Here is a 20,560-nt window from a genome sequence, read left to right on the forward strand (position 1 = left end):
AGCTGTCCAGCCTGAGGAGGGAGACAGTGACCACAGCCATGGGAGCGGCTTTTTAAACAACTTTCCTTATAATCCCCCACAAACACTCACACACTCACACACACGCTGCCGCTCAATCACTCTCCCGTCTGTGCTGCTGCTTCTCTTGCATGGCAGTGATTAGCAAACCAATGAGACAATCTACTAAATGACTTTCGTCACACAGAACCCACGCACAATAAGCTGCCACGTCGTGTACGGCACTAACAAATCTTGTGATTGAATTGCCTCTTCACAGCCTCTTCACCATCCTGCATCTCGTCTTCTCCTGACTGCGAGCAGGGCAGTGCAGATGCAGGAGTGACGTGTTTGTGTTTTGTTGTTGATGTCAGCTCAGGGCTTTTTTTTTTCTGTGATGGAGAAAGTGCCTGTGCCTCCAGGCCCTAATGCCTGCTTTTTAGTCTATACCACTACAATTTGACTCCAGAAGATCTACAGATACATAAAGAGGAATAAATCTCCGCCTTCTCTCGTCCTTTCATTAAGATCCTCTGTTGCAGGGTAGATGAAGACATGTATTCAAGTGTTTTTTTGTTTTTTTTTTAAAGACCATAGTAAAATGAAATAGCCTCAATGAAAGTGTAAAAATGTGTTAACCCAGGTGTTTTGTTGTGTTTTAAAAAATGTGATGTACAGTTTTATTTCTTGTTCCACATCAAAGCTCTAACCATTGACTGGAAGCAGACCTGACTGGTAGAAGAGCAGCATACAAGTCCAGCAGAGCCCACCATAAACCGGACCCTCCATACAAGCCTGTTACATAATGGATCATTAGGCTCATAGCCAAGGATTAGAAGCAGTCGAGAAATCCCCTTAAGGAAGAAACAGAGGAGCAGTAAAACATCTCTCACTGATTGTTTTCATTATTTGTGACACAGAGTTTAAGAAATAGTTAAATGAATAAATAATGATTGATGAAAAAGTTTTTATTTATTTATTTATTTTGGTTGTTGATAAAAGTCTGTACCCAAGGGGCCCCAGTGTACAAATTTGCCCAGGGCCTGTGTTGTTGTAAATACATCTCTGGTACAGATGATGAAACTTTCACTTTTTGTTGCTGTGATTCTGAGTTTTTTCTACCTTAGAGATGAAATTATTCTTCGATCATTCATGTTATATGTGCCAGAGCTGTCTTAACAACGTCACAGGCCCCAGGAAAAATAAGTATGTTGTTTGGACCTCTGGCATATTGAGTTTTGTCAACAACCAAAAAAATAAAAAATAAAAGCCTTTTTCCATTAAACTGTGGGAATCCCCTGAACTCATGGGGGCAGACAGGGCAATGTGTGAAAATGGCTTTGATCTGTACAAATTTCTCTGATATACTGAACCAAATGAGAATGAAGGATATCAAATGAACCCAAACTAATTTTCCAAATGACAACACAAACTATACACTGAAATGCTAATGTTCACAAAACAAAAACAAAACAAAAAAAAACAACAACAAATGACTCTGGTCCATCATGATGCTACTGTAGCTGCATTGCACATTTCAGACAAAGCCTATTGCAAACACACAACCAGAGCTGTAACCAGGGTGTATGAATTAGTGAGGTCATGAATGTTTGTTGAAAGCCATTTAAGACATCTAGGAGAACATCTCCTGGTAACACCTTCTGATCTAACCTGAGCTTTGCACCTGCCTCACCTATTAACTAACTAGAAATATACAGAAAGGCTTGTTGAAAATAATGTTTTATCTAATAACACTGACTCCTTATTAGATGTGCAATAGTAATTGCTGTTGAAGCCAATGAAAACTGGAATTTAATGAGTTAGAAAAGGGTTCAGCAAATCATGATGTCTACAACAAGCTGTAAGCAGTTATCGTTCGTCATGTTTGGGCAGGAGCAGCGTAATGGTCCTTTAATAGCCTTTTTAATGTAAATACAATCTAATACTTTTGGCAAAATTGGAACCAGTGTCTTCTGTTTTCTTTGGAAGAATGACCCAAATCTAAACCTCAGTTTCCCTGATTTCAATGCAAAGAAGACATGGTTTCTCTTTTGGATCAAGGTATTGGATCAAGGGTCTGCAGTCTTTATTTTCATTAGAGCCATTTTGCCTCAGCTCACCTTGACTGAAGACATTCTGGAGCCAAAAAAGTCAGCTTTATCTCCACAGTCAAAACTAAATAAGTGTATGACATTCTACACATTGGTAAAATCTAGTGAACAATTATCAAAATGACAAGTTATTTTGAAAAATAATTTTTTTTTGATGAATTTGCAAAAAAAAATCTAAATATGTGCAAAAAATCTTTAAAAAAAAAAAAAATAAAATTTGAAAAAATAGAAAAAAATTAAAAATGAAGAAAATAAAAGAAATTGCAAAAATGGGCAAAAAATACAAGAATTTTTGAAAGAAAACTTGAATTTGACAACATATATCTATAATATTGCTCAACTTATTTCTGTTGTTTGCTAATTTCTTGCCACATATCAAGCCTGTTTATTAAGTTGGCATATTGGCAGTTGAATGAATCCATCCACATAGAATCAAAAACTGTATTTTCTTCCAGATTAGTCTTTTTGTAGATTTAGTTATCTTACCAGGGGTGTTAAACTTGAGGTATGCCACAGGTGCATGGAAAGTTGGTGAGCTGTTGATGTGGGAGGGGAAGTAGGGCGGTGGCAGGCTTTGCTGACAGGTGATGAATATCTAGTTCAACAAAATGCTAACACCTGATTTTATTTAGTGTCATTGTCTTTAATAATCAATACTCTCTGTAAGAAAATAAATTCTTTATATCAGTATTTTTTTCAAAGCTACAAGGAGCCACTGCAAAGGAGTCAAAGAGCTGCATGAGGCTCCAGAGCTGCAGGTTGCAGACCCTTGGTTTGGATGTGTAAGAACCAAAATATTTGTTCAGGATCTCTGAGGATGTGCCGTACTGTTTGTATGAACGAAGAGTCTTGTTATCTTGACAGCCCTTCTTTCAGTCCAATCATGGGAGTTGTTGTTGTGATGCCTCATGTCCCTGATGACTGGAAGGATCTCAATCTAGAAGGCAACAGTGGAGCTCCAGACCAGTCCACATTGATAATGGCCTCCTCAGCCTTGGAGCCCTCAGGCTCCTTTTTGACACTGGCAAGCAGCCGTGGGCTCTTTAAGCACACATCAGACAAAGTCGCTTAATGCTGCATTGTTCCCCAGAGAATAGTTCCTGATGATGAATCAGACCAGAGACGCGGCTGTCAGTGTGTCTGCGGTCCACAAGTCTCCAAAGATGCATGATGTTTGTAGTGTGGTAGCAGGATGATGGTCCCCTGAGGGGTTTGTGCATCCCCTGCTGTCGAGGAAGGGGGTTTAACAAATCAGATCCACATCATGCAGCTCCTGCACGCAGTGACCGATCCAGCACTATTCGTCAAACTGACAAACTCGCCCCCTGTACGTTTCTTCCAGGCTGTGAACAGATGAGAAACTTTTCCAGTCTGGATTGGTCGCGTTTGCGGTGATGGCAGTGATGTCTGCTGTTTGTGTCTAAGTGGAGTTGGACTGAATGTCAGCGAGTCTCCAGAGAAGGGAAGCAGAGGATCTTCGCCTTCACCCATCACTATTGTCATGACAACTGCTGTAAAGCTCTCGCCTGTGATTGATGTTTCGGTGCTTCCTTTTGCCTCGTCTCTTGTCATGTCAAAGAGGTTCAACTGTTTCAGCACAGATTGTATTCTTGTGAGGAATGTGAAGCCGAGTTTGATGCATGCAAAGAATATTCAGCAGTTGACACGTCTGCTGAGCGGTGGCACATTTCTTTATGTTGTTCTTAAGCCATCTCCCCGCCCCTTGGCTTTTTTAAGCCTTTATCATCACACCATGGCACGGTTGATTCAACCCTGCCGTCCTCTGCCTCTGATTGGAGCATACATCTTCCAGGAGGCTATACATCACATCTTTCACATTTCCTGGGGAGAAAAAAGAGCAGGTCGTGTCAGAGCCGACAAAGGGAATGTTTGACCCCATTTTCTCCAACATGCTCCAACAGCACTGTTGTGTCATTCAACTGAATTTCTCTTCTTCCCTTTTATTTTTAAGGTGACTTAAAAATACCCTTTGTTAAAGCCTCTTTACTACACGATATGGAGCTTTGTGTTACACTGTTTAAATTTTCTGCTTTTAGTAGACAGTAGGAAATTTAATGCTTTAATAACTTTGGTCAAACATAATCTATCCTCAAAGAGCTACAAAGGTCATACCTGTCTGGTCACCGTTGATTTCGCATAGCAGGTAGAGTTGATTGATGGGGAGTCAATAAGGGACAGTGTTGGGCAAATTTCTTTGAAAAAGTAATTAATTATAGTTACTTATTACTTTCCACAAAAAGTAATTGAATTAGTGACTAAATGATTCTTTCATAAATATAACTAGTTATTAGGGAAAGTAATTATTGTGTTACTTTTTTTTCAAAAATCTTCAATTTTGCAACAGAAATAACTTTTGGGGCAAGTTTTGCTTTGGGACATGTTCTTGTCTTTTACATTTTATGACATTGAAGTGGTGTCTGTTTACTTCCATCCTGAAAACACCAGTGTTAACCCAACTGACCACTCTGGACTCACACATATTAAACATGCAGCTCCTGACCTGTGTCTGGCTGAGTGAGCCAGGTCAGATAGACCTGCCAACACTCTCCATTTAGGAGGGGTTCCCCAGCTTTTTAACCATGTCTCTCGCGCCACTCTTTGCAATTTCTCCAGATTCCCCCTTTATTTTGCAGTCAGGTTATGTCATCTGGGATATTTTTTAAGTCAAAACAAGTAGTCTTACATTCAAACCTCAAAAAGCATCCACCCCTCTTTCTGTTGTTAGTTTGATCCAAAGACGCTGCAGGAGATCCTCTCTGACTGCAGGTTACACAGACACACACAGGTAGCTGTGTGATATTTGTTACTAAAAAGTTTATTTTAGCATCAGCTCTTTGTTAAAGACATGTCAACATGATAGTTCCGAGCCAGGTTGGATACATAGAAACGCGCAACATAATACTGTCAGTAACATTAACAACGGTATAACACTTGAAATAGGAATATTTAACACCATTATTCCCAACACTGATAAGGGATAATGTACTTGTCTATGTAATAATAATGTAAAGGCTTAAAAAAATTTCCTCATAGTCAGGCGAACATAAGACTTTTTTTTCTGCTGTGCTATCATCTGCATGTGTTGGCACACTCTGAACTTAGCATATTAGCTCAGGTGGTGCATGAGTGTGTGAGCATGTCACAGTTAGCAGGTAGAAGACTGAAAATGAGGAAACCAAGGCCAAAAACCAAAACTAAGAAAGAAACGATTATGTCAATTATTAATTAATTAATTAATAAGCTATTTTATTATATTTTTCCAGGCTCTCTGTCCACAATATGGAGTGTGCTAATCTCTCTCTCTCTCTCTGCTTGTGTTTGTGTGTGTGTGTGTGTGTGTGTGTGTGTGTGTGTGTGTGTGTGTGTGTGTGTGTGTGTGTGTGTGTGTGTGTGTGTGTGTGTGTGTGTGTGTGCACCATAGTCTGTATAAAACATGGACGTAGTCTCCCTGACATCACCCGCCGTCTGTTTCTGAAACGGAAAATGAAGCATATCGGCTAAAGCGGCCATATTGGTTGTAGCTGTCTCACAGAGATGGGTTCTGTATGTACCTTTGTTTCTATATCTGTAGCAATATTTGTTTTCAGATGTGTGCACCTTGTTTTGTCCTTTTCTGACACCTGCTGGTGAAACAGCGTATTGACATGGGTAGTGTCATGCAATGTTCACGATTAATTGGGAGAGGTGCATGGGCTGCTCTAGTTTGTCCATAGTGGGATACAGTTTTGAGAAGATTGAGACGACATAAGGATTATAACAACTCCTACATTTGGGGTCAGAAGGTGCACATGGTATGTAATTGTTTTTTGTTTAAATATGTAGCCTACATTTTGTTAAGGTTTATTTTGAAATATGTTTCTTACGTCGCTGTTTTATTTTGCTTTAGTTTTTCACGGTGCTTGATGGTAAATGAAGAGTTTGTTGGGGCAAGATAAGAATAAGCACCTGTCAAACATCAGTTGGGGCGTGGCTGAGCTGTACCAGAAGAAAACTTTGGGAGCGGTTACATTGGTAGTGGCAAGGGCTTCGCGTACAGTGCCAGGGCGCCTGTCAGTCACATGACCCTGAGCTTTGCCTCTGATTGGGCGAGCTTGCGATCTTGATATCCTCTGAACGGCCGAGTTAGAAAAAAACTCACCCCAGTACAGTGTGTGCCAATAGTAAAATTATTGACTCAGACAGGAGATGTTTTTGAACCAGGCTGTAAGTAGGCTATGTTAATTTCTGCTTTGAAAATGGCTTTTTTTTGGCTTGGTGTGTATGTGACTTCCGGTTCTTCCAGAGCCTGCCTCAAGCAAGCACTCGAGAAACAGCAGATTTTAGCAATTCAGCATTGTCTCATATTCTTAGACCAGAGGTTACCGCTTGGTGTGCACTCAGGTGTTTTTGTGTATGTGTATGCATTGGGAGTGGAGCTCTGCCGTGCACAAATTCAGAGAGCAGAGTTGTAACCATGTGACCATCCCATCATGTAATTAAGATAAATAGACCTGATTACAACAGGGCTACGCCCTCATCTGGTTCAGAGATGCCCCATTTTTTCTGCGCTCTGCTCTTCTTTTCCAGCGCTGGGCACTTCTTCGTCTCAAAGTTGGTTCTCCTCATCTACTGCGGCCTTGATCATTTCTAGTGCACACATTGCACACTTTTTATGGGTCTTTCTCGGATATATTGAAATACATCCACAATGTTGGTCCTTATACAGACAAGAGTGTACTGTCTGGGGTTTTCTTCTCACACCATCACACGATACTGTTTGTTCCAGTGATAAAAGTCTTTCAGCAGAAAACTGAAAATGCATTTTTGGGTTATTTTCGGACAAAAATTTTCAGTGGGCGAATTTTGGGAGTATCCCTAATATTTTGTTATCTATGGTTTCACTGTATCGACTTCAGTCCATTTAGAAACCACCCAAAAACTCTCCACAGGAGCTTTAAAGGTTAAGTTCACCAAATTCTTCCATATGTAATAACCTAGAAAGGCAAAGCCCTCCTTTGGTGAAGTGCTCATGCCTTGTTTCCAAGTGGTTTAGTACCTGATGATGAGAAGTCAGTTTTGAAAGATGGTAAAGAGGTAGTTGTTCAGGCTGACAGGGTTTTCAGTCTAAGCACCCTACAGTATCTGAGTGTAGAGGAGCTCTTACAGCCAGCTTTAAGTGTCCTCCTCTCATTTTAAACTCTTACACCAAATTCACCAGAACAGCCTCTCTGCTTCAAACCTGATCAGGGCCTGAACCTGCACGGTGATTTGTACATGGGCACATTAGCTGCAGAGGCATCATCAGCTCTGGATGAGGAGCACAGAAAGGCTTTGATTCCCCCTGTGACTTTTCCTCTGTGGACCTGCCCTCAACGCAGTCAGTGGTTACCATAGAGACCATCAGACCAATCCCCCTCCTCGGTGGTATAGTAAGCTGCTGCTGGTGTGTTACGTAGGACCCTTACAGTGAGATAATCCTCCTTGGTTTACACCCTGGCTCTGCAAACACGTGAGAGCAGACATGCAGTTAGTAGCGCAGACGTGAGACACATACAGACAGATTATTTCAGATTATAAGTGTTTTCATTTCAACATTCAAGGAGTTGATTGAACTTTTTACACCACATATTTAGTCATTTAAAAACAAAAACATGAAAGCATTCACAGTGTATCAAATAAACCAAAATGACAGAGCACAAGTTCCTTTACATCCTGCATACACTGTGTATAGTCCAGTCCTGCCTGCAGGCACTAATAGATATTGACCATCCAGATTGGATAAAGTAGTCTTAATGGATATGCAGCAGTCGTGTGTGTGTGTGAGTGTTTACATGAATATAGATTAAGTAGGTTAAATGCAGGAGAGAGTGGGCTTTGACTGCTGCTAATGAGATGTGTGGCGCTGGTTACATCATGAGGCTGCTGTACGTGAGGCGTCTTCCCAACTGTGACCAAGCCTGAGTGAGCAGCATGGCAAGTCAGGGAGTGTGCGTATGTATGTGTGTGTCAGGGTGTGTGTATGTGTGAATAGGTGAGAGCTTTACAATGCATATGCTGTAAGTCAGTATTTGCCTCAGCTTTCTTCTTTCCTGTTCCCCCAGACCAGACGGAGAGGATCCCAGCCCAGCCATGACTCACAGGCGACACCATCACTTGTAAGTACTTGTGTAAATGTTGCATGCTGGGGGATTTAAGGGGATGAGGTGGTGGTCTTAGAGTGTGATACAAAAACTTTCCATGTCTGTAAAAAGACAGCGTGATTGATGAGAAAGCACTTCTTCAAGTTACTGTGTTTGCTTGATTTCTGCTGTTTTTATAAACGAGGGATAAAGAGAGTTTACAGAAACTGTGAGAGGAAACAAGCTGCTTTAGTACCTGAACTGCTGTATGTATGTGAGTGTGTTTTAGTAAAGTCATCATGGTGTCAGCTCAGACCAGCAGAGATGCTACCCCTGGCTGAAACAGGCTCCACAGACTTCTCTGCACCCGCAGAAGTGAAAGGTGAACAGTACTTGCGTAGCGCTGATGATGTCACAGCAGCTGAGCTATTTTTAGAAAGGGGGTCTGAAGAAGGCAGGCTATTTTCTCCCTCTTTCCCAGAAGTTTATTATTCAAAGCCTTTCACCGCCGTGTCCCCTTTCTCCTAGCCTGTTTAATCCCTCGATTTTGTCAATTTGGAGCCTTAGATTGTAGCTTCTCAGAGTCACCAGGCTGCTGGTTGAAAACGCAGAGTGGCTAAAGGGATGATTTTGCATTAACAGGCATAAACGAAATGAAATGTTTGACAGCTGCTGTTACAGGGTGGAAGGAGACAATGTGCATTCATAGATTACCTAACTGAAATATTTAGATGTGATTACTCCAAAATATGTGAATTGCTGCTTCATGAGACTTGTTAATTTCATCACCGTTCATGAGGGAAATGGGCATTTACAGTAATCCTTGTATTGTATTACTCTTGATATAAAATTAAGGAAAACACATAGCGCTCTAATTTCATGGTGCAGCGCAGGGGGCACAAGCCTGGCGCACCCCGCGCAGTGTTAATTTTGTGCGGCGCACCACCATGTGCTGCCAATTTGGAAATTTGGTAGACCGTCTGCGCAGAGATGGGTGTGACGGCGCACCAAGGGGAGGTGTCAGCAGATTCATGTTGGCGCAGTGACAATTTTGTGCCAAAAACAGTGCAGAAAGTGCGCTGAAAGCTCGCCAGCTCCAACCTAGTTTATTCTCAGCACAAAGCGGAGCGCACCCTCTGCAGCTGTAATTTGGTGGCAGGGATCAGTCAGACCAATCAGACGCTGCGCCTCGGCCGCAGCGCATTAAAAGGCGAGGGGAGGCGCTCATTTGATTGGTGAAAACAGCGCTCGGCTGTGTTAAACCCACTCATGGCCTTTCTCCTCCCTCTCTGCCATTTGCGTGGAGGGAGGCGTGGGCGCGCAGCTCTGCGCAGCTCTGCGCTCCTCTGCGCTTTGAGTGCGTCCCTCTTGGCACTGCAGGAAACTTGCAAAGTGTGCCGGTCACACCCTGTCCGCGCAGCAAAGGCTGGCGTAGGGCAGGTGCGCCTGCGCTTGCACCTGGTCTATGAAATTAGAGCCTAATGTCTTGCAGATTATTTTTATTTTTACCATAAACAAAAAAAAGGGTCTTTTGGACACAGACATCCTTGACCTGAATTTAAGACTTCACACACATATCATTTTCCACTCTCATACATGTTGTTTTCTGTGGTAGTGGCTTGTACTCCAGCTTGAAAAAACACTATCAGCTCTCTGAATCCTTCACCTTCCAGTAAACTTAAAGTCCGCTTACACGCTTAAACGCTGAAGTATTGTTGCATTTCGGCCTCTTGTTTACAGGGAAACAGGGTTTTCGTCGACCTAAAACGCAAACTTTTGAAAACGGCCTCCAGAGTGGAACTTTTCTGAAACGCTGCCGACACAGTTTCCATGGAGGCTTGCGTGCTCAGTGGAAACGCTGACGTCATGCTACGCTTTGTGCATGCATACAAACAGTACAACAGTACCGTTGTTACGTTCATCATGGTATACCGTGTTGTGCTTGTGCTGCTCAATCTGCTGAATCAGCTGACTGTCTTTTACCAAAATATGCATCTGTTGCTCCACCTCTGCTCTTAGCATTCACCAATACACCAGGTGATTAGCCCAGCTCTACTTCAGTGAAGATCTCCAAAAATCCACTTCTGGACAGTTAACAGACAGTTATAGCGCCATCCACAGGCCTGGCATGCTTACTACAGCATTTTCAGTCCCTCAGCGTTTCTGTGTAAACGCAGATGAAAAGTTGTCATCTAAACAGGGCCTTAATGGAAGCATATCTCTGGTTACCATTTTGGTCATCAGCAGGGTTTCATCACAGTGACATGTGCTAACATGGCTAGCAAGTGATGTGATGCAAGACTTCCTGTTTCAGCTGTTTTCTACTTGTGCTTTGAGCGCATGTGGTTAAGCATTGATCTAGTATTGCTATGGTTTGCAAGTTTAGCGCCATATATCTGTCACTGCACATTAACTTCATTGTTTTTGTCAAGCACTATATGTTGCAGATGTAGAAGACGGTTTTGCAACTGTTTTTCTTTTGCTTTCGGTGTAGAAATATGTTCTTAGATGGTTGCCATAGCTGCCGTTGAACAGTTGTTTTAGCGGCTAAGCTAGGAACCGCCCGTCGTGGCTGCCTGTTGCAGCAGCTCTCTCTTCTTTGTCTATTTCTTGTGATTTTGTTTCATCTCTTATTTGTCATTTTTACATTTAGAGTAGGTTATTACTTTGTGTGGTCATGGACACCAAACTGGTTTTGTCTTTAGTGATATTTTTACAATTTTTTCTCCTGTGTTTGTCTGGAGATCCTACATGTAACCATGGCTGCAGTGTTTACATGTGAACTCAGCTGTTAGCAGCCTGTAGCATGTCGATGCTAACTGGTGCAAGGTGAAACAGGCCTACAAGGTGAGGAGAAGGAGGTGAGAATGACATGCTGCTTCTCAGGTGTGAGCTAAGAAGTGAGGACATGGACCTGTCCTTCCATCCATCGTTATTGGGAACTAAAGATCTATCTCCAATAAGATGTACGAGCTAGCTGTGCTAACCCAGCAACAGAGACTGGCTGAATGGAGAGTGGTGGACAAGCTGTCGTCATCTGTTTTCTTATGGACCTTTTTGCGCTTTTTGTACACTTTCTTACTTTTGTTGTCTTGTCTGTGACTCCCCCTGAATTTCCCCTTAGGGATTAAAAAGTATCTTCTATTCTGTCCCATTCTTTTATCTTCCTACCTGGTATATTTGTTAGATGAAGACAAAAAGCTGGGCCACACATGTAACGGTGTGTGTGTTTGTGTATGCAAGTTAAGTTGCTAAAAGTAGCGCTTGCACAGGTGCACAAGAGAAAAAATGTTACTCCATTAATGGGGTCAACTGCACGTACTCAAGTACAGGTACCCATCTCTAACTAATGAGGGAACCACAGAACATCTGGACTATGTCACGCATTCAAGACAGACTCCACGCTTCCTCTAGTATTGAATTTATAGTCCTGCATCCGGCTAAATGTGATAAATGTTGCACACATTTGACAAATGAGTCTGTGATAAGGCCTCACAGTAATGTGCAGCTTCAGTCTCAGCCTGAGGCAGAGGATGAAGAGTCCAGACATGTTGACCTCTTGCTGCTCACTGCGTCAACCATCCACAAAGCCCATATCTTAGAACGAGGACTTTCATTAGGCTTTTTATTTCCTCTGACATCCAGAGAGTCACATCAGCATCATGTTTTCTGCCTCACTAGCGCTAGATTGCATAAGAAGGAAGGAGCTTCCATCTGTTCCACCCAGGGCTGGTCTGTGCTAAGCAGGGTTTTCATCATATTACCCAGGGCCCCTCCTCTCCCCAGTCAGGGCAGAGCTGAAGAGCCGGGGCTTGTTCAGAGCAGAGGATCGACTGTGATGGCTGATCATGTGACCTGCTCAAGGTCGCCAGTGGGTCTGTGTTTCCATGCTGGGCTTTCTAAAGTGCCTCGACTGATCACACAGTCAGCAGAAAAACACAAGCAGCGTGACAGCGTGTCTTTCTGAGACCTGGTTTGACTTCTTGCTGCTGTTTTTGAATGTAGCTATTGGTCTGTCAAGCCAAACCCAGCGGCCTGATATTCTGCCCCTTTAAAAAATCTCTGGAGCAGATATTTTTCAGATTAGGACGTGTCAATTGCTCTATCCCTCATGGAGACATGTGGCTCATTGAGCTGGCATGAAAAGAGTGCAACTGCTAATAATGACTGTAGGCCGACTTCCAAATTCACCAAAGATGCCAGAAATGGGTTCAGCTCTTTCTCAGGCCATGGCGAATCAAAGTTTTTGGAGAATTATGGAAGATTTGACAGGCTGTAATCTGCTCTTCATCCATTTTGCTCTTTCTAGGCAGAACAATCTCGAACTAATCCAATCTGTAGTGAAATAAGACAGTGTGCAAATCAGATTTGGGGATTCTCTCCTTCTCTTCTGACAAGCTTGTTGGGAGTCCATTCACTGACTGAGGAGCTGAGGTCCTGTGTTTGAGACACTTTGGAGAAGTTACATGTAGATCTTTCTTTTTTTAATTTGTTACAAGCTTGTGTGAATAAATGCCTTTTATTTAATGAAGTAAAACTGTTTTATCGCATCTGAAACTTATTGAGGATAAGTTCAAGAAGTAATGGTTTTTAAAGGATTTACATTCACACAACTGGTCAAAAGTTGTCCATTGCTTTCTTCAGTAGTCCATTGGTGGTGTCTGATGGTCCAGTCCAGCCTCTGGTTCTTCTTCTGCCTCTGTCTCAGTGATGGATGTCTTTCTTTCTGCAGTCTGACCTGTCAAAGCTCCATCTCAAAGTCTTCTCTTCACAGTAACTGAAACTGAGACTGAGACACTACCACCTCTTTGAAGCTGTGAAGCTTGAAGCTGTTGACTCTCAGAAACTGGTCTTCTGGTTCTGGTTCTGGTTTGGCTCTGCCCGTCAGAGTCTCCAGTTCCAGTTTGTGAGTGTCTTTGGATGCTGAAGGAAACTCTCCTCACTGAGCTCACCTTGACTTTCTTTGACTTCATTTCTCTGTAGTAAAGATCTGTTTCTGTAAATGTTCTGATGCTCTGTCTCTCTTTCTGCATGAGTTACCTTTTCCTGATCATTTTTAGAGCATTAAACAACTTTCTGCAGAACAATACCTGGGATTTTACTACATTTAAACGCCAAACAAAAGCTGCCATGCCTTCAGAATTATGCTCTTTTTTGCGTGTTTCCATTGTAAATTATACTTCACAGGGCTCTTGAACATGCAATCAAAATTCACACTAATGGTAGGATCTTATTGTGGTTGTGCGCTCATATCGCCTCTGCAGTCTGTCTGCATTCTGTTGCACCTGGACTGGGTTTTTCAACTTACACCAGCTGTGTGGTCAGTCAAGCCAGCCACATGACTGACAGACAGCTGGAGTCACAGACCGAGGAGTTCCCATGCTTCACACTCCATTGATAAGTCTCTCTTCATTCATATTGGGCTGTAGAAACCTCAAACCCGTTGACCCCTGGTCTGCCCCTGCCCATTTATTGTTGTCAAGCTAAAGACGAACTGATTTTGACACGTACTGTTTTATTTTGAAAGTCGCTGGGTGTTTTTAGGTAGTTTCTGGTTAGAGAAGACAGATTGCACAAAACGGATCCAGTGTGAGTTGACAGATTGACTCTCGTTTACTGGGGAAAATTGATTCCGCACTTACATTGATCATTTATCAGTGTTTACAGATACGTGTTATCATTTAACTCAAAAATCCTGAAGGAAACCCTGAATACTGTTCAGTAACGCTCACCAGGAGGGTCTGGTACCACAGTGTGTTCGGCTCTACTTTTTTTTTTGTACTTGTATTTCAATTGCTTTTTTTTATGAGGTTACAACAAAAGAACATGTTATACGACAACTTGGTGTCAGTTAACAAAAGTTCATGTAGCCTCCTTGTAAATAGTCCATTCTCCTCAGTCTTTCAAGTGGGTTTTAAAGTCCATCCACTTTTTCCATTTTTTTGACAAATAGATTGTTGAAGTCTCAAATTATGTATAAAGATCTCCATGTTGTGCAGTCTTTCCACAATGTCCAACCAGTTTTTCAGAGTGGGAGGGTACTCCTTTTACTTTCAGCTCTCGTTTTTTAAACACACAGATGGTTGAAATGAAATGAATGAAATGAAAAATACTTTATTTATCCCAAAGGGAAATTCAGGTTGGAAGGAATCAAGAAAACGTGGGACACCTGTGGAAACTGGTAGCTCCAACTTTCAAGGCTTGATCAACCTCCATTGCTGCAGAACAGCTTTAAGTTGTTAAAGGGAGCTTCTGTATAAATATAAAATGTCCATTATTTTTCAATCTTGGGTAACCTTACCTTTTTTCTTAACCTCTAGTAGTTCACCACTTAGTTTTGAGCCATTTCAAACTATCATTAGACTTAAACTCATTGAAAATCAATAAAAAACTGGAAAATCGGGGTGTTCGAAACTTTTGACCAATAGTGTACTTGCTGTAGATGTTATGATCAGTGGTTTACAGGGAATTAGTGTATGTCAGAGCATATGCTACTTATGACAGTGTATTAGGGCCACTTAAAAAAAAATAGAAATATTAAACTCAAAATTTTCAAGATAAAAACGTAAAAATTTTCGAGTTTGTTAAGTCACGAGTTTGCGACTTATTGAACTCAAAAACTTACTAGTATATAAAGTCGCAACTTTACGAATTTATAGACCAATAAATTCCGATTTCTTAAAGATTTATATGTGGCTTCCAATGTGTAGGTTGTTTTGTACTTTACTGCAAGATGGACTGAATTAACAGCCTCATTAGATTATACTTTCGAGTTGGTCACAGCAACAAGGAGCTGCGATTTTTTTCTCGCAAAATTTATTTATCTATTTAATTTCTTTACTGGCCCCAATACGCCATCATAGCTACTTGATACCAGACAGAGTACTTTTATTATTCCTATGTGAAAATACTCTAATCACTTCACAAGAGTCTACTATTTGCTCTTAACTCCTCAAGAAAGGTGGTTTGTTTTGTGCTCAGTCTGCTGTCAGATCCTGGGCAGGTCACAAAGAGGCTCTACTGGAGTTATTTTATTTTATTTTTATTTTTTGCTGAAACTAGCAGAGGCTTTTGATGGCTGGTAAAAGCATAATGAGGAAATCCAAAAAGTTCTCTTGTTGCAGTCACTTCGTCATCTCAGACCACATTAATCATTTGGCGCCATTGGAGTAAGCAGTTCTAAAACATGTTCCCAAACAACGTGATGAAGTAATTAATGTGTAAAGACCTTTCCAAGAAGTGTTCAGCAATTAGGTTTCAGATAGCTGTTAATTATTGAGAGGCTGTGCTGTCAGACAGTGAACAGTGGGGATGTGGTTGATAAAGGCATTTACATTAATCTTACAGTCTGTCATCCCTCTGTGAGTACATACAGGAGCCTAATAAAGCCACATACATCACCGGCCATGACAGCAATATCAAATAAAGCAGCTAGGGTTGCACCGCTGTGGTCCTCGCTGATTGATTGGACTTTATTGGAAAATCCTGGGTCAGCAGGTTCCCAACAAGACCCTGACTTCCCAGTTTACTGTTCCCACAAAGGGAAATGTCTGCCCTTTGTCTTTAATAAAATGGACTCTGAATTTTTAAGGAGCTTCTCTTGTTAAAGTTTGCTGTACGGCTCTCTGTGCACCTTTACATCTTGAATGATGACAGTGTCAAAGAGCTCTAACCTGTTGAGGGAAAAGACATTAAATCATGAGTGTTAATGCAGCTGTAAATGCAGGTCAGCTCCTCACTGATGTTTCAGTGTTCCATAAACCGACGCAAAGAGCTCAAATTAGTCTGCAGCTTCAGCCTCAGTGTGATGTAAAGGCAGATTTGTGTGTGTTTCGTGTGCGGCGGCGTTGCTGTTGTTGGTGGAAATGCTGATATTAGAGCGCTGCTGCATTGGAGGGCACGGCAGGTTAGTTGGCAGGAGTAATTACAGCTGGAAACTGACAGATGAGAGGTAAAAGCAGAGACATTCCAGCTAATTAAGAGTAACCTCATATAAGTGTTGTCATCTGCGTGAAGTAGCCATAAATAGATCAGGCTTTTTATTGGCTCCCCTGCCACCGCTGTTTGTGTTGAATTGATCTAATTGTAAAGTCTCTTTCATGGCAGCCCTGCAGAGCACAGCAGAGAGTATCAGAGATCAAAGCCGTCTCACGTTCCCATAAATCTGCATGGAGACCGGTTCTGGCAGCTGGTGTTGCCATGCTAAATGCACTCCATGTACCTGAACACCACACACATCTCATGACTGGAGTGATCCGGTCCCTGGAGGCCCTGCAGTCAGGCTGGAGCTGCCATTTTTTGGCTGTGCTTACATGCACAGAATAATTTGATACATAAGGCTTTTATATATTTATTTATAAGTTTTTTTTTTTCCTTTTTTATGCTTCACCACAAACTTGCTGTGCATTTTTTGTACTTTCCTCTTTGATAGAAAATCACTGATCTCTTATGAAAGAATTTACTTCATGTGTATCTTATGTGTAACCCTCACATTCAGTCTCAGCCTTGGGGTCAGTTTGACCCCTGGGATATTTTCCTCCAGAAAATGATTTACATAAAGTTGTTGACCAAGTTCTTTATCATAGGCTTTTTGTTCATCCTTTGAATACTTAAATCACCCCTTGATAATGACACCCATCAATGAGAAGACCTGTTCTCTAGCGCCAACATCAGGCCAAACCTTGTAAAGTAGAATCAATGTATCTTGAAAAGTTTTCATACAAATCTTCTCAAATTTACTAACAACATTAATAACCACAAGAGTATGAACTATAATGATTTTGGTAACAATCTGACCTGTCCTGTAGCGCCACCATCAGGTTAAACTATCATCTTTAGAGCATGTAAATCTTAAAAATCTCTCATCCACATCTTTTCTGATTTGGGGTACAGATGTTAACCCTCTAAAGCCTGACTCATCAAAAAAATAGCCAGATAGCCAGATTTCTACCTTTTTTTTTTGTCTGTTTGTTTTGAACTGAGATGTTTATGAACTATTTTAAGAAATCCACTGAAAAAAAATAAAGTAAAAATGAAAAAATAAAACTTCAGCTGCCTATGCTGGAGTGATTATCCTCCAGGGGGGTAGAATACATTTTATTGATGTATTCATTTATTTATTTTCAACAGATTTTTAAGGAGATAGAGGTCTTTCAAACTCATGTATGAAATTTTATACATCTGGCAATGAAGAGTTAACATGTTTGACGTCAAATTCACCCAGTTGTAAACAGAAAATCAGATATTCAGAACATGGAGCAGTTCTTCATGCCTACAGTCTGCACTACCATACACAGGATGTGCAGAGAGTGAGTGTGTGTGTAGGCTCAGACCAGACGTATTCCCTGAATTGCGAACAGGTCACGCTGGTTCAGAATCATTGTGGGTGGAACAAACCATATCATGTTAGCCCACACCTCAAGAAGTATCAAAGTTCTTGTGGAAGTAGTGATTTTTCCCCAGTCTCCTGTTTTGTATCAGCTCAAAAGTATCAACTCTGCACCTGCAGGTGTGGAGATATTAGGTCAAACTCACAGACAAGTTTTACAGAAACAGCTTAGGCTCAAATTGACCCCAGAGGAACATCAATTGGTGTGTCCAGCACACAAAAAAGAAAAGAAAACAACAACAACAACAACAACAACAACAACAACAAAAACATGCTTTATAATTTGGCTTAATCATCTGTCCCCATAAAATTAGGAAAAGTCATGAAACATACAAGGGAAAAACGGCAGCTATCATTTTTTGAATGATGAACATTGAATGGGGTCAAATTGACTCGCAATCAGGTCAAGCAGGTCTGGACTGATTGACGGCACATCTAGGTCTCTATGACAACACCACACTGATGGAGTTTAGTAGTGACAAGAGAGATCTGAGTTTTTCTCTGCTGAAAACGATTTCTGTGATTAATTTTGTAGTGATGGTGGACACTGAAGCCTAACTGTCAGCCAGAAAAAGGACAGAAGAGCAGAAGAAAGAAAAACAGGGGAGTGAAACAGCCTGAGCTAAAGGCTAACACAGGGGCTAAACTGTTTGTGATTATGTTCATTCCAACCCACAGTCAGCAGTTATTCTGCAGTGGTCTGTTCAAACTTGAGAGTCAATCAATAAAATGAAGAGTGAGGTTACGTTAGCTCTGATTGGTAGATGACTGGCAGGACATGACCATGACTTACCAATGTTACACATTACACACGTCTCAGAGCACCAGGCTGCCAGCTGAGCTAAATATAGACAGCTACCAAACTACTTACAAACTGACAGTGTTTACTTGTTGTCTTGTTAGCCTACAGATAAATCGAAGCACCGGGCTGCCGATAGGACCACATATAGCTGGCTACTACAACGTTTGCTTGATGTCATGTTTCAAACCTTTGCTCTACATTACTGTACTGATAAATACCTCACCTTTGTGCGTTGTCTTCAGTAAAAAGTTGTCCTAAACAAAGAAAATTTGTTGAGATCCAAAACAAATACGCCTTGCTAAAAAAACTACGACAGTCTTTGTGAGACTCCAGGCCACAAGGTGGCAAGGCAGCAACCAACAGATCCTCCTCATAGCATCTTTAAATAGAAAACAAAATCAGAGACGGTTTGGTTATTTTTTACCTTTTATATTTTATTAGACCAAAATTTCCCCTTAAATTTGAGAGTGAAATCTCCTTGTTGACTAGGTTTCATGATTGTAGCTGAAAGTATCAAACAGAAAAAAATGTTAAATCAGAGGTGAAATCAAATTTTCACAGTCAGATTCATTTTTCACTAAATGTGGGTTTCTTAAAACCACAAAGAAGTTAATTTGCAACAAATATGAGGATCACTTTGGCAACAATAAGCCTGAAGCTGTCTTAGAAAACTGTGGTTAATGCTGCACAACAGTGAAAGCAGTTGAAAAAGTTGTAGTCATGTTCATCATCATTTGTTAATGTCGAGAGAAATAAAACTTCTATCGAAAAGCTTAAGTTGAGTCTAACTTGAGGCTGAACGTTTCTGTATTTACTTGAGCAGAGGGTATTGGATAAAGCATTCTGACATTTGACGTCTCACTGTTTTGAGTTTTGTTATTTTGCGGGGAGTGAGACCTCTGCTTGATTAGATTTTGCAGCTCCTCTCAGAGGGGGTTTGATAATCACGGGCTGTGATGCTGCACTCAGGTGCTGGTGGCTGACATTTGGGGCTTCTGAGTTGGCTGTTCACTGATGCTTTGCAAGTTCAAGCCTCTAAAAGGCCAAATTATATATTAATGTTACAAAGGTTACTGTGTGCATACACTGCTTTGCATAAATGCCGTGGTAACTTCACATTTGGAAACTCAACTGTACCGTACTTTCTTTCCCTTCAGGGGTGAGACGTTGGTTGCAGTAAACATCACAGATTTCATTCTGAGCAGTGAACGCCTTGGGAAATAGATTTGTTTACAAAACACATGAGACAAAATGAAGCCGGTGTTTATATGTGCTGTATCTGCCCGCTGACTGACCAGGATTTGTTGGAGATTAAAATGGATTCAAATCCTCATCACACTCATAAATCTGCCTGAAACAAATTGATTTGCAGACAAACATGCTTGTGTCCTCACATATTCCTCCTGTTGAGCAGCTAACCCTGAAAAGTCCATCTGCACACCAACGCAGCACAGACCACCTCAGGTAGAGAAGCTGCTGCGTTAGTGGGGAAGAATGAGAAGTAAAAGATGCAATGAAAATGAAATAAAGACTTTATTATTGCATTACTCAAATTATAATGGTTGTCTTTCAACTGTTTTCTTAATTTTCTGCATGATACGGATATTGACGACCAATCAAAAATGATTTAAGCCTCTTCAGAGCTGCTGAGACACAAACAGATTCTTTTTATTCTGGGGCTGGCAGAAAATGACATGGTACTGGCACTTCCTTTGAGTTGAGCTTAATGAGGATTTCTTTTCATCCAGATTGTGGAGTCATGGAGTTCCAGTTTGTATGAAGTTACAGAGAAGAGAGTCTTCAGTTTTGTAGTTAAGAAATGCCCATGTTCTAATATTTTTAACCACTTAGCACAAAAATTAGGAAACCTGTTTTTTTCTTAGATTATTTCTTTGTACCTTTACCTTTCTACCTTTGGAGAGCCTGTTTATTTCCTTGTACATGGTACCACATTTGTAGAGAACATGCATTAGTGTGATGAGCAGCAGAGCTGAGAATAAGAGATGAACCTATAGAAAATTTGCCAAATCTTTGTCAATGCCAAACCAAAGATTGAAAAAAAAAAAAAAAAAAAAAAAAAAATAGACCCCATTTTGCTCAGCTTGACGTGAGGTCGCCACAAAAACTGCTCTCTCTGGTGGCT

At 41.2% G+C, this 20,560-nt stretch overlaps 1 protein-coding gene across 3 annotated transcripts in view; it reads left to right on the plus strand.

Annotated features, from left to right (window-relative positions):
- Positions 1 to 20,560, plus strand: part of iqsec1b (IQ motif and Sec7 domain ArfGEF 1b) — a 363,229-nt gene that overhangs the window by 211,862 nt on the left and 130,807 nt on the right. For all 3 annotated transcript variants that reach the window (XM_074664297.1, XM_074664380.1, XM_074664623.1), the window contains one exon: positions 8,210 to 8,263. In XM_074664297.1, the coding sequence (XP_074520398.1) occupies positions 8,210 to 8,263 (54 nt within the window). The remainder of the gene's footprint in view (positions 1 to 8,209; positions 8,264 to 20,560) is intronic.

This window comes from Halichoeres trimaculatus, unplaced genomic scaffold (genome assembly GCF_033239565.1).
Source record: "Halichoeres trimaculatus isolate MK-OKI-2021-1 unplaced genomic scaffold, fHalTri1.1 fHalTri1_scaffold_1, whole genome shotgun sequence".
NCBI classification, from domain to species: domain Eukaryota; kingdom Metazoa; phylum Chordata; class Actinopteri; order Labriformes; family Labridae; genus Halichoeres; species Halichoeres trimaculatus.